The 14,336-nt window shown below is 49.4% G+C and overlaps 2 protein-coding genes across 3 annotated transcripts; both read left to right on the forward strand.

The window, feature by feature from the left end:
- The first annotated feature begins 5,469 nt into the window (after window positions 1-5,469).
- Window positions 5,470-7,892, forward strand: LOC127294367 (pentatricopeptide repeat-containing protein At4g18840-like). 2 transcript variants are annotated; one of them, XM_051324169.2, is made up of 3 exons: window positions 5,470-7,252; window positions 7,336-7,662; window positions 7,746-7,892. In XM_051324169.2, exon 1 carries the CDS (start codon window positions 5,507-5,509, stop codon window positions 7,082-7,084), a length of 1,578 nt encoding a protein of 525 aa, XP_051180129.1. In that variant the 5' UTR covers window positions 5,470-5,506; the 3' UTR covers window positions 7,085-7,252; window positions 7,336-7,662; window positions 7,746-7,892. The 2 variants fall into 2 exon arrangements, with proteins under 2 accessions (XP_051180129.1, XP_051180127.1); XM_051324167.2 differs by having other exon boundaries at window positions 7,336-7,892.
- Window positions 7,893-11,127: 3,235 nt separating this feature from the next.
- On the forward strand, window positions 11,128-13,791 carry LOC139839187 (protein FAR1-RELATED SEQUENCE 5-like). Its single transcript, XM_071829234.1, has 4 exons — window positions 11,128-11,960; window positions 12,180-12,852; window positions 12,992-13,576; window positions 13,783-13,791. Exons 1-4 carry the CDS (start codon window positions 11,128-11,130, stop codon window positions 13,789-13,791), a joined length of 2,100 nt encoding a protein of 699 aa, XP_071685335.1.
- The last annotated feature ends 545 nt before the right edge of the window (window positions 13,792-14,336 follow it).

A 14,336-nucleotide genomic window follows, 5' to 3' on the forward strand; every position in this document is an offset into this window, starting at 1 on the left:
ATCGAAGCGCTCAATGAAGGTTTTGTAATGTTCCTTCATAGATCTTTGGGGCCGATCCCAAGGATCGGCCTCGCCACGTTTGCTCATCGGTTTGTTCTTGCTACACGGTCAGAACAGTGGATAAGACCAGCCTAACCCTGCCCTTCGTCACGTCGATGCGCTCGCAGTCGTCCAAATTGATACCTGAGAGTGGCTCTTGGCCTGCTGTTTCCCAAGCGTTCATGCCAGCCGTTGAAATCTCGGCTGAGTCATCGGCCTGGACGACCTCTACCTCATATCCATCCCACTGTATTACGCATTGGTGCATCGTGGAGGGAATGCAATAGTTGGCGTGGATCCAATCTCTTCCTAGCAGAACAGCATAGGTGCTCTTGCTATCGACGATGAAGAACATCGTAGGGATAGTTTTCCTTCCTACGGTCAGATCCACGTTCAGAACACCTTGTGCGTCAGACGCTTGGCCGTTGAAATCGCTCAATGTCACGTTGGTCTTGATCAGATCCGAGCTAGAGCGTCCCAACCGACGTAGCATAGAGTATGGCATAATGTTGACTGCCGCTCCGGTGTCCACCAGCATCTTATTGACAGGCCTCCCATCGATATAACCTCGCAAGTACAGGGCCTTCAGATGTCTGTAGCTTCTTTCTCGTGGCTTCTCAAAGATAACCGGCCGTGGGCCGCAGTCAAGTTGTGCCACAGGTGCCTCGTCTAATCCCGGAGCACTGAACTCCGAAGGAAGGATGAACACCATGTTTGTGCCAGCCGATGTTTCATCATCGGCTTTCCTTTGCTTGGGGCGCCACTCCATTTTTCGTGGTCGACCCTCTTCATCCAGGGTTCGCTGGACCTTCGCGGCCAGATCAGGCCGCGCTTTCCTTAGCGTGTGCAGATATAACCTTTCGGCTTCCTCCAAGCCGCGCAATCGCTGAACCCTACGCTTTTGGGAACGACTGAGTCCATCAGGGCACCACCTTGGCCGGTGGTACCTGTCTTCTTCTTCTTCTTCATCGTCTTCCGAATCCTCGAGATCTTCCACCCGAGGGGACTCAGCGTGCTTGTTCCGAAGTGGGAGAGGCCCTAGATGTTTGAATACGGACACGTTAGCTGCATCCTTCCTCTTTTGTTTACATTCTGGGCAGTTGCCGATTGTAGGCAATCGGCTCATTCCTGAATCCCAGCAGTGTCTGAAGAAGGGGCAGTCCCAGTGCCTATCCTCGTCGTCTTGCTCCCTCGATTTTTCCTTGGCACGGCGCTCGTACTCCTCCTCATCGCGATCATGCCGACGATGTCTCCTGGCGTCCCTAGCCAGACGGTCTCTATCATCATCATCGCTGGATCGTCGGCGTTGGCTATATTGACTCACGTACTTGTTGAGGAGGTGATCAGAGAGAGGTCGCTGATATCTTACATTCCTCACTTCTCCCTCTGTGATGTAGCGCTTGCCGTCGTGTCGGAGCCGATCACGTGGAGCGGCCTCCTCTGTGTCCTTGCTACGAGAGCAGCTGCCCTCATCTCCATCTTTGCCAGAGTGGTGCCCAGGTCCTACCATGTTGATGCTGAACGAGAATCCTGGCCGGCAACCTTCAGGGTAAGTGCACTCCACCATGTTAACGGCGGGGAAGGGGTGGGTGTCGACCTTCATGGCGTACTGGTTGAAAATCAGACGTCCTTGTTCTATCGCCATTTGGATCTGCTGACGCCACACCTGGGTCGTTGGTGGCATGGGAGAACGAGTTATGCCATTTGCAGTATGGCTTTCCGTTCAGCTCCTGTACCGTGGGGATTTTGAGGCCTTCGGGTATCTTCAACTGCTTCTCCTTGAGTAAGAGGTCGAAGATTTGCTCAGTTTTAGTCACGTCAAAATCAAACCCTCTGGGCGGACCTGGTGGCTTAACCCATTTGCAGGACACGGGGGTTGCCCCCCGAGTCCATTCAGCCACTGCTACCTCTTGATCTCCCGCAGAACCTTCGTCTTCATCTGCCTCAACCAGGACTACCGCACGCTTGAATTTGTCCTGGTACAAGTCCGGGTGACGCTGTTCATATGCCGACAGTTTCTGAACCATGTGCGCCAGTGAAGGGTAGTCTGCTTGGAAGGCCATGTCCTTGATTGGTGACGCAAGGCCCACCACTGCCAACTCGACTGCTTCTTTTTCAGTCACACGAGCCGAATAATATCGGTTCCTTAGATTTCTGAAGCGCTGGACGTACTCTGCCACGGTTTCTCCACGCTTCTGACGTGTTTGAGCTAGATCGGCAATGCCGGCCTCGGAAGCTTCTGAGTGAAACTGCATGTGGAACTGTTCCTCCAACTGCTTCCAAGTCCGGATCGAGTCCGGTGGTAACGAAGTATACCACCCGAAAGCCGATCCCGTGAGGGACTGTGCGAAGAACCTCACGCGTAGTGGATCCGACGCTGAGGCCGTTCCTAGCTGTGCCAAATATCGGCTCACATGCTCGATGGAGCTGGAACCATCTGATCCATTGAATTTGGAGAAATCAGGGAGCCGATATTTGGGTGGTAGCGAGACCAACTCGTACTCGTTGGGGTACGGCTTGGAATAGCCGATTGTCCTCCTTTTCGGCACCATGCCGAACTGGTCTCTCAGGATCGTACTGATTTGATCCGCGGTGCTGGCTGCAGGAGTCGAACTCTGAAGATTCGCCGGAGTGGCATACTTAGCCAGCCATGCTTGCTTTTCCAGCTACGAGCCAAGCTGCGAGGCCGAGCTCTGGAGGTTTGTCGGAATGGCATACTTAGCTAGCCACGTCTGCTTCTCAAGATCTGTTCCCGAAGTTCCTCCTGTTGTTCCAGAAGTCCCTGCTGTTGCGGCCTGGTTTGTGAGCGCCCAGTTACCGCAGTCTAGCACGTATGTGCACGTGTACCCGTGAGGGATCTCCTTAGGCGCCTCATGCAAGAACTGGCAGTCACTAGGGTCACCACCGATCTTGTAGACGACGAATGCCGGTGAATTCGGCACTTCTAGTGCTGCCAACGCGAATGGCAGCGGTGGACGGGACTGGAGTGGCATCTCTCCTGGGTATGTCCCGAGAGCCGGTCCTGACGGAGAGTACTGGTGCCTCATGATCTCCTGGATCACCCGAAGAGCGACACGCTCCAAAGTGTTCACCAAGTTCTCAGAGTGGCGGTGCAGCGAGTGAGTCACCAGGTAGTTAATCTCCTGACGCAGGGACCTGGTGCGTTCTTCTCACGGGGCGGACAGGTCTATTCCATCGAGCGCACCATCAGACGAGAACCCTTTCCACCTGATGCCATGTGAACGGGTTCTGTGAAAAGAGCCGATGAGGTCGGCTTCGAGGATCGCTTTGACCTCGTCATACTTCTTCTTGAGCTCCTCGGTCAGATCCTCGTACGTGACTGGAGTGCCGTCCGCCATCTCAGATGTAGATGGCGATGTGGTTGATGTCGAAGATTGTCCCACCGGGCGTGCCAGAATGTGTTGCGGTCAGAAACCCACCGGCGAGCAGCGACGGGCAACACAGGAGAGCCGGGAGCAACTTAGGGCTGCGGCTGGCCCTGGTCCCTCCGAGCGACGGCCCGCAAAGACTCCGGCACGCACGTCCGATGCTGGTGCAAGAGCGTGCCACCTGACCTATACCTGGTCAGGAAGGTGATGGAGATGCCTCGCTTAGTTTCCTGCATGGCATACACGTAAACATTAAATACGAGCCTCGATCGGCTCTCAGGTTGTCCTGTGAATCGGCTCAAGGAGCCGATCCACCCATGATTCATACGAGGTGTACGAATATATGGTGGTCCTGCTTGATCAAGATAAAGCTAAAACGATCCACGACGATTTAGGGTTTTCACCGCATAATCGGAACGTCCTACTCACGATTGGGCCTCGCGGCCGCGCACGGTGATCGTAAGCCGATCCTAGACAGGGCCTAAAAACCAACACGAGGTTGATCCTCGGAACATCCTGTCTAGGGCTAGCAAATTACACCCTACGCGCCGCTGGATCCTCCAACCCTTTGTAAGGCCTAACTATGCAGATATTAAACTAATCTTTGAAGAACAAGGAGCAACCATAATGGATCGGATCTACTAAATAATGATTAAGCGGGGTGCCGCCCCTACACCTAAAATAGGTGTAAGGGCGGCTAGATGTCTAAGGGTTGCACTACGACAACATATGATACGAAGAACAATGCTAACCCTAACACATCTAAGATAACTACGTTGCTCGCCATCAAAAAGGCTTCAGTACGAGCAACGCATGAACGACGAATAAACTTGTACTGCCTAGATCGCAAGATAGGCAGCATGATGCTTACCCGGAAGAAACCCTCGAGACAAGGGAGTTGGCGATGCGCCTAGATTGATTTGTGGTGAACGTGATTGTTGTTTATTTCATAAACCCTAGATACATATTTATAGTCCGTAGACTTTCTAACGTGGGAATAATCCCAACCGTGCACGAGATAAACTCTAACTAACCGACACGTATCCTAATATATTACAGATACACGGGCAAACTAGCCCAAACTTTGCGTAACAGGCCGATTCACGTATTTCTTCCATGTATATTCTTCAAGTCCATCTTGATCGCGGCCCACCTCTGACTCGGTCAAATTCTGGTGATAACAACATGAAAATAGGAGCTTCCAATTGAGGAGCTGCCGTGGGGAGAGGTGCCTCTACATTATCATCGACATTCTTAGTTATCGATTTGAATAAATTTATAATCGTTATAAGTGAACTTTTTAGTGTGTCTTGCATCTCGCGAGACAAGTTACTCATATGTAATAGAGACAAGTCCGTTGTTCCTATTATGAGTAGAGTCTTTGTGTTCACAATTTTCGATGAGTTATTCTTATTGTGATATTGATGATAAATATTAATATTTATAAGATATTATGAAATACAAACACTTAATAATGATATCATTTTGAATGACACTTGATGCTGAGGCCAAAAGGCTTGACACCAAGGCCAAGTGTTGGATGGAGGACACCAAGATCATGCTTGCCGACTTTGAGCAACATGGATGACGACCAACACTCGTGATTCGAGAAGAACCGAGCCAAGATCCGCCAACGAGACGCCTGATCAGCACTATGGCCTCCATGACCCTCTTGTGCCCCCTTTTGGAACTTAAATTTGTATTGTACTATGCCCATCATGAATTGGATTATATTTTAGCATTACTCGCGGTTAAAATTGCCTAACTGTGGCTAGAATTAATCTATTTGTGATGCATTCGTGAAATGCCTAAAACATTTTAGCATGGGCGGAGAAAATACAGCGGGAACTCTAGACGCGAACCGACAATCATAATTCGAAGACCATTTCCACGTAGACGACTCGATATAAACAAACACATGCGGCTATTTTATCACTGGAATGCGTCGGGCCACTGAAAGATGCGCCAAAAGCGAAGTATGGCGCATCAGGATGAATTGCCAGGCCCACCCGTCAGAGCCAAGTTACCACACGTCAGGGCCACTACTCACTAGTGGTGGTCGTGGACCTGGTGGCTTCATGCAGTCGACGGCTCCCGGCCCAAACACGCCGGCCGCCGCCGTGCGTAGCCTCTCTCCCCGGAGCGCTGCTGCCGGCCACCAGCTCCACGCGCTCCTCACCAAGCATGGCCTCCTCCACCACCCGCCCTTCCTCCGCGCCCTCCTCTCCCGCTTGCCCGCCTCACCGTCGGCCCTCTCCCTCCTACTCTCCGCCCCGCCCGGCGTCCTCTCCCCGTCCATCTTCTGCCCGGCCATTGCCGCCTTCTCCTCTTCCCCGGTACCGTACTCCTCGCTCGTCATCTTCAATCACGTCTCCTCCTTCTCCCTCCCCACCCCGCTCCCCGCCTTCCCCGCCCTCCTCAAATCCTGCGCCCGCGCTTTCAAGCTGTGCTCCCGAGCCAGCAAGTCCGCCGCGGCCTTCACGTCCAAGGGCATGGAGCTGCATTGCCGCGTTCTGAAGCTCGGCTACGGCACGGATCAGTACGTGCAGAACGCGCTCGTGTCCATGTATGGCAAGCTCGGCCGCCTCAGGGACGCGAGGATGGTGTTCGACGAAATGCCAGTCAGGAATGCTGTCTCTTGGAACGCGCTGGTGGGGGCACACGGTGCGGTGGGGGACTCGCAGGGTGCAGCGAGAGTGTCTAAGGATACGCCAGACAAGAACATTTCATGGTGGAATACCGAGATCGTGCGGAATGCGAGGGTCGGGGATATGGAGAAGGCGGCGAGGGTCTTCAGAGAGATGCCTGATAGGGATGCCGTGTCGTGGAACTCCTTGATCGGTGGCTATGCGAAGCTTAGGAGGTATAGGCGAGCACTGGAGATCTTCCAGGAGATGCAGGGCAATGGCATCAAACCGACTGAGCTAACACTTGTGTCTGTTCTTGGCGCGTGTGCAGAGATTGGCGAGCTGGAACTCGGGAAGGTTGTCCACAGTTACCTTGACAGCGCAGGCATTGCAGCTGATGGGTATGTTGGTAATGCGCTCGTGGATATGTATGCAAAATGTGGCAGAGTGGAGCTTGCCAGGCAGGTCTTTGAAAGCATGTCAACCAAGGACATTACTTGCTGGAATGCGATGATCGTTGGGTTGTCAGTCCATGGGTACTCACGCGAGGCCCTGGAGCTCTTTGATTCGATGAAACTTGAACCTGATCGTATCACATTTCTCGGTGTCTTGACTGCCTGCAGCCATGGTGGCCTAGTGAGCGAGGGGAGGGCATATTTTGATAGCATGACTGCACGCTACAAAATTGTGCCGGATGTGAAGCATTATGGCTGCATGATAGACATGCTATGCCGCTGTGGGAAAGTTTCAGAAGCTTATCAAATGATCAACGATATGCCCATCAAGGCAAACTCTATGCTGTGGAAGATGGTGTTGGCTGCATGCCGAGTGCACGTGCACATGGACGTCGCTGACAAGGTTTTCCACAAACTGCGTGAGCTGATGCCAGTCGATGATGGGGATGTGATCACTATATCAAATGTTTACGCAGAATCAAAGAGGTGGGACGATGTTGAGCATCTGAGAACGAAGGTGATCGAACCCAGGGCTTCGAAGCATGCTGCTCACAGTCAAGTTAATGTAACTTAGCCAATTTTTCTGCCAGAAATGGAGCCTCTACAGTGACCAAGTTGAATTACCATGTGGCATATGTGGTTAGCTATTTCAAATAGAATATGTCGATACGAGAAAATGACTGACTTCAGTTCAGGAGTCTGATTTGGCAATTTGAGTACAGCCAGGCCACAGTTTCACTAGGTGACTTACCATTCCCCATTTCACTGTTCTGTATATTGTGATAATGTTCATATCTTAAATGGCTGTTGGATATAATTTTGTAGGCCACAGGTTGCTGCTTCGACTCTTTCTAAGTTCCAAGTGAAGACTGGGGGCCTTTTTGGTTAATCTGTTTACACTGCAGACATGAGATGGCCCTGTTAACCTGAAAAATATTGCCTGTTTCAAGACGGTGTCATCTTGGAAGCATTATGTAACGTAGCCAATATTTTCTGCCAGAAACTGGAGCTTACAATGACCAACTTCAGTTACCACGTGGTATATGTGGTCAGCTATTTTAAATCGAATGTGTGGATACCAGAAAATGACAGACTTCATTTCTGGGAGTCTGATTTGGCAATTTGAGTACAGCCAGGTAGCAGCTTGGGCAGGTGACTTAGCATTCCTCATTTCACTGTTATGTATGTTGTGATAATATTCACATCTTTAATGGCTGGTGGATGTAATTTTATAGGTAGCCAGGTCGCATGAGACATGAGATGGCCCTGTTAACCTGAAAAATATTTGCTTGTTTCAAGATGGAGCCCTGAAACCCTTGGAAACGGTTACCTAATCGAGTTGTATGTTTTGAGGAATTGGAAATATTTCGTAGTGGAGTTGTTGCAGTTTTAAAGAATTCACTTTTGCTCCGTTTGGATGTAGAGAATTAAATGTGGAATTCGGAATTGGAATCGTCTCCCCCGAATACCAGCGTTTGGATGGTGTAGGAATTATTGCATGGAAACGCCTACCGTTTCCGCGTGGTATTCGGCACAACTAGCACACCCCCGAAACGATTCCGAGCTAAGGGCCTCCGTATTCGCTGGAATCGCTTAACGCTTCGTTCGCACAAAACTCAGCGTTTTATTCTCCTCGTTCTCCCATCTGCCGGGGCCGGTCCCCGCCGGTAGCCGGCGGCGCTAGCTGCAGATCTAGGCTACCGGCTGAACTGCCCGCAAAGCTTCTTCCCGTCATGGTTGAATCACTTGGAGTGGTCAAGTGCGTGGAGGTCCTCGTCACGGACTGGGAGTCAGGAAGGTGTAGAACGTGGATCCATGGTTACATCTGCCAGATCGATCCACTCCCACCTCAGGGTGCAAGTGGGACAACAAGCGGGGGCCCGCATATGTGCCGCATGGGCCCGCAATTGGTAAACAGGATGCCGCAACAGCCTGCAAACACTGAACGCATTAAAGTGGGCCCCCGCCTAGCGCCGCGCCATTGCATCGCGCTCCTCCGCCTCCACCTCGCAGCCCCCTCCATCGCCGTCGCCAAGCAGAACCACGTGCGCGCGCTGCCGCGCTCCGTGCGGCCGGCGTGCCCCTCTCCCACCCTCTCCTCGCCAAGCACCTCCTCTTCCACCTCGCCTCCCTCCGCGCCGGCGCCGGCGCCGCCCCGCTCCGCTACGCCGTCGCCATCCTCACCCGCCTCCTCCCGGAACCCGACCCCTTCTCCCTCAACATCGTGCTCCGCATCGCCGCGTCCCGCCCCCGCGTCGCGCTCGAGCTCCACCGCCGCCGCCTCGCGCCGCCCGACACGCACACCTACCCGCCGCTGCTCCAGGCCTGCGCGCGCCTCCTCTCCCTCCGCTACGGGGAGAGCCTCCACGCCGAGGCCGCCAAGAACGGCCTCGCGGCGCTCGTCTTCGTCAAGAACTCCCTCGTCCACCTCTACGGCGCGTGCGGCCTGTTCGAGAGCGCCCACAGGGTGTTCGACGAAATCCCGCTTCTGCACCGGAACCTCGGCGCCGAGCGCGGTGAGGGCCTCGATGAGGACGGCGGTCTGGATGGTCATGTGGAGGGAGCCCGAGATCCGGGAGCGGGGAGCCCTTGAAGGGCTGCGCGGGGCCGAACTCGGCGTGGCAGGCCATGAGGCCGGGCATCTCGGGGCGGCCGAAGTCGTCCTGGGAGAGATGCTTGACCTTGTACTCCCGCCCCGACGAGGTCTTCTCCACAGAGAGCGCCATGGCTGGGAAGGGGTTGGTAGCTCCACCACATCTGCAGGACATGCGGGCTCGTAAGTGGGCCTTTTGACTCGCCGCTTAATCCAACTTAATTAATCGTATCTACTGCGGGCGTCCGCGCACGGTTATTTGAGGAGCGGGCTGTGGGCCGCCGCAGACAGCCCACGTCCGTTTGCACCCTGACTCCCACCTCTACATACCCGGCCATCTCTCCTTTGGCATGCCGCGCTTAGGTAGCCAGGTTCTATTTGGTGTTTGATGAACTGCACTTGAATTTTGATCGCTTGGATTCGGCGTGGTCAACTTCATTTTCGCATAGAAAATCTTTTCTGGGCAAGTTCGTTCTTTTTTTGGTGAAATAAATTAATGTAGAACTTTGCTACCCGGCAGCGCCGCACAAAGCTAGATTCGTGCGGCGGCTGCCAGCCTATGGACCCGCGCACGTCGACCATGTCCTTGACCAGCACGCGTGGTCCCGCGTCCTTGTCGGTTAGCGCAGCACGTGCTCTTCCCGTCCAAAAACTGTCCACGTCGTCCAAAAATACGGCACAGTAACGAAAAAAGCCCACGTAACAGGATTGGGCCAAAAAAAATTATCGACAAGCAAAATATCTCTGCCCCGAGTGGAGACCACCTAGTAAACTACAAGACAAAGATCTCACGCGCCATGCCACCCTTTTAACAGCCGACCTTCTTCTTCCTCAAGACAGCAAAACAGATCTCGATCGAGACCATCTTCTGCAGTGGTTGAAGGAGAGAAGAAGGAGCAGAAAAAAGAAGAACGGGAGCAAGAACAGGAAAACCAAGATCTCAAAAGAGAAGATTAGAGGTATGCACACAGAACTCATCTGGAAAACACAACTTGCATATCTCCCAGTAAGAAATCTGAATCTGGTAGTCATAGTATAATTCTGCTAGCCACACATAGGAACATGAATCAACCAAACAAAAACTTACTGTTTCTGGTAGCCATAAACAGCATGTTCCACAACATAGATTCTGATATGGAAACTACTCTAGCAGATTCTGATAACTTGATCATAATAGAAAAGAGTGGACACATGTTCCAGATGCATAGCATGAATCTTGAATTTGATCATCTTCCCAGAAACCTAACTCCATCATTGCTACAAAAAGATTGCTTGAATGCTCCCACCCTTGATCAGCTTTGCTTGGAAAACCTATCTTGATCAATTTCCCTTGGACAACACCTTCTTGCTGGATACAAAAACATGAAACGAAATTAGCAATTACCAGATTCTTACAAAAAGCTCTTTCTTACATGTTGCAGATATGGATACTGACAAACACATGTGGATGGATGTGCATAACCAAACTGTATCATTGGAACCAGATACAAAAACACAAGGTGAAGTGCAAGCAGCTACAAACAAACAAGGTGAATATTACACATCATTTTTACAAATTCAAGTTTCCATAATTATTTAAAAGAGTTACCAGAATGCTTAAATGAAAATACAAAATAGTAAAGTTAATTTGACTTCTTTACTGAAAAAGAGTTACCATAATGCTTATACAATATTTTTACAAGTCAAAAAGGTTCTCATGTTTACTGAAAAAAGATGGAAAAAGACTTTTCATGTTTACTGAATAGAGTTACCAGAATTGTTGAATCAAATTACCAAAGAATTACCTAATGAACTACCACAAAGTATTATGCAATAGCTACCTTAACTGAATACTTATGAATTTGCATTTGTACTAATGTTTTCTATTTGCAAAAATGAACAGATATGACTTTGAGCAAACAAACTGAAGAAACAAACTCCATGGCACTATCAGCTGAGCTAGATGCACCGAGATGATGTTTCCACATTCAATTACAGCTAACACAACCTCCAGGGCACTGTGAGCTGAGTTAGAATGCACCGAGATGACGTTACCACAGTCAAGTACAGCTAACACACCTCCGGCAGGGCCTAGCAACAGAAATGCAAGGAATGCCGAAGCAGTTTTGACTCCACAGGCACCTTTTCCAAACATGACATTCGATACACTTGAGGATGCACACAGGCATTACTTGAGTTTTTCATATAAAAGAGGCTTTGGCATTAGGTACAACTACAGGAAGAAGTCTGAAGTGACTGGAGAAATAATAAGGGCAGCAATGGTTTGCCACAAAGCAGGTCACCAAGCAAAGGAAAAAGAGGATATACAGAAACCCAAACCAGTAGTGGCAGAAAGGAACAAAAGTACAAATGCTAGGACAGAATGCCATGCAAGAATGCTAGTTAAACTACGAGACAAAGAGTGGGTGGTCACTGAGTTTAATGATGAACACAATCACCCAATTTTTAAGAAGTGGTCGCTCACTTCTTTTCTCCGCTCACACAGACATATACCAGAGGAAGACAAGGATTTCATCAAGGTGCTACACACAGTAAATATGGAAACTAGTAGAATGATGCAGGTGATGGCACAACTGTATGAGTCAGTGGAAGGTGTTCCATACACACCTAAAGATATGGTCAACTTCAGATCGACACTTCGTGCTCAAAACAAGTTCACATATATGCAAGATACAATGGATTACTTCGAACAAATGAAACTGCAAGACAATGATTTCTACTATAGGTGTAAACTTGATGATGAAGATAGGGTGCAATACTTGTTTTGGGTGGATGGTGCATCTAGAAAAGCATACAAAAACTACAATGACGGCATATCATTTGATGCAACATACTTGACAAACAAATACAAGATGCCGTTTGCACCATTCATTGGGATTAACAACCATGGACAATCTATCCAACTAGGTTGTGGTTTCTTGAGGAATGAGCTAACTGAGAGTTACATATGGCTTTTTGAGTCATTCTTGCCAGCTATGGATGGCCTAGCACCACTAAACCTAATAACAGATCAAGATGGTGCAATGCGATCTGCAATACTAGCAATGTTTCCAAATGCAACACATCGGAATTGCAGATGGCACATAGTAGAAAAGGTAACAGAAGAGATTGGCCCATTAGTTGCAAAAATAAAAGGCTTGCGTGAAGAAATGAATGACTGCATCAACTGCAGCTTAACACCAGAAGACTTTGAAATGAAATGGAACTTGATGGTGTACAAGCATAGACTGCGAGACCATGAAAAAATAACAGCTCTGTACAACAAAAGAAGCTACTGGGTTCCTGCATACTTTATGCATAACTTCTATCCTTTCCTCCAGACTACACAGAGAAGTGAGGGGTTCAATGCAGTACTGAAGAAATATGTAACGCCTACTAATTCTGTCATCGAGTTTGTTAGACAGTATGCTGATATCCAATCTAAGATGATAAAAGCACAAAACAAGGAGGAGTCAGACTCAGCACTTTTAACAGCAAGAAATTGGAGTTGGAACCCACTAGAAACTCAAATGGCACAGCTTTACACGAAAAACATACACACTCGCTTCCAGGCTGAATTGCAATCGAGCATGTGCTACAACATAAAAGAGATTGCTCAATATACATACCAGGTGTACTGCATAACCAAATTTGTACCAAACTACTACAACAGGTCCTATGAAGTTTATGCAAACCCTGAAAATGGAGAATACAGATGTGCTTTCTGCAAGTTTGAAAGGGATGGTATTCTTTGCTGCCACATCTTAAAGGTAAAAAAGCAAAAAAAAAGTATAGTTGACATCAAAAAAACCATATTCTCTGAGTTAGGTTACCTATAAAAGTATCCATTATTGCCAGTTTAAAAACACATGTATGCTGATTACTGTTTCCAATGATTTAAACATGTAGGCCATGTTACAGCTTGGAGTTTGCGAGATACCGGTAAGGTATATTCTCCGCAGGTGGACATGGAGTGCTAAAGAAGATTTGGTAGTAGAAAAACCAGGGGAGCGAGCCGTAATGCCAGAGGAATCAAGAAAGAAGATGTGGCTGCATGTCAATTGTAATGAGTTCAAAGGGCTAGCAATTGGTGCAAATGAGACAGAAGATGGCAGAAAATTAGTCCGTATGCACATGAAAGCATTGAAGAAAGACTTGGCTGCACTTAATAGGGAGACTGCTAAGAGAGCTAAGCGAGTCAACCACAATCCAACAGAAGCAACTGCAAACCAAACTGAGCAAGAATCTGCAAGGGATCAAGTGCCTTTGCAGCAAGCAAACTCTGGTCCAAAAGCACGTCAGAAGAAACAGAAACAAGCATCTGCGTCAACTTCAACAACTACAACTAATGAAACAGCAGCTCCATCTGCAATGCCAGAAACTTCAGAAACACAAGTTCCTGACATCCGGGATCCACGTGTATCAAACACAAAAGGAAGGAAGCGAAAGAAAGAATTTCAGAAGCCATTGGACATAGGGAGGAAGGAAATCCGTGTATGCAAACAATGTGGCTCCACAATGCATGATTCAAGGACATGCACACAGAGGGGGGGATTGTTTGATCTGAATAACTAAAAATTAAGCAGTTTGCTGTCTTATTTTGTTTAAGTTGTTCCACAATTCAGAGATGTGACCAGACAAGATGTATTACAAATGCATTCTATACTGTATTTGACTGTCGTTTGTGTGTTACCTTATAGAATTATTGACTAAATTTGATCTCCAGTTATCTTTCTCTTCATTGAAGTCAGCTGTGAGCCACCTATAAGGTATCACTCTTCTTAGCTTGCTGACGTCCCCTGTAGGGATTCGTTGCATAGAAAACAAAAAATTTCCTACCGCGAACATGCAATCCAAGCCAAGATGCAATCTAGAAGACGGTAGCAACGAGGGGATTATCGAGTCTCACCCTTGAAGAGATTCCAAAGCCTACAAGATGAGGCTCTTGTTGCTGCGGTAGATGTTCACTTGCCGCTTGCAAAAACGCGTAGAAGATCTTGATCACGGCGCCACGAACGGGCAGCACCTCCGTACTCGGTCACACGTTCGGTTGTTGATGAAGACGACGTCCACCTCCCCGTTCCAGCGGGCAGCGGAAGTAGTAGCTCCTCTTGAATCCGACAGCACGACGGCGTGGTGTTGGTGGTGGTGGAGAAACCCGGCGGAGCTTCGCTAAGTGTGCGGGAAGAGGAGGAGAGGGGCGGCTAGGGTTTGGGGAGAGGGGGGCGCCGGCCACTTGAGGTGGTGCGGCCAC

The sequence above is a fragment of the Lolium perenne genome, chromosome 4, assembly GCF_019359855.2.
Source record: "Lolium perenne isolate Kyuss_39 chromosome 4, Kyuss_2.0, whole genome shotgun sequence".
Lineage (NCBI taxonomy): Eukaryota > Viridiplantae > Streptophyta > Magnoliopsida > Poales > Poaceae > Lolium > Lolium perenne.

What these genes read in the sequence shown, in the direction of transcription:
- LOC127294367 (XM_051324167.2), top strand. Translation starts at nt 5,507, where the DNA reads ATGCAGTCGACGGCTCCCGGCCCAAACACGCCGGCCGCCGCCGTGCGT.
- LOC139839187 (XM_071829234.1), top strand. Translation starts at nt 11,128, where the DNA reads ATGACGTTACCACAGTCAAGTACAGCTAACACACCTCCGGCAGGGCCT. An exon ending in ACAAACAAATACAAGATGCC is followed by an intron (nt 11,961 to 12,179) that starts GTTTGCACCATT and finishes TCGGAATTGCAG; the next exon opens with ATGGCACATAGTAGAAAAGG. An exon ending in TTTGCTGCCACATCTTAAAG is followed by an intron (nt 12,853 to 12,991) that starts GTAAAAAAGCAA and finishes TTAAACATGTAG; the next exon opens with GCCATGTTACAGCTTGGAGT.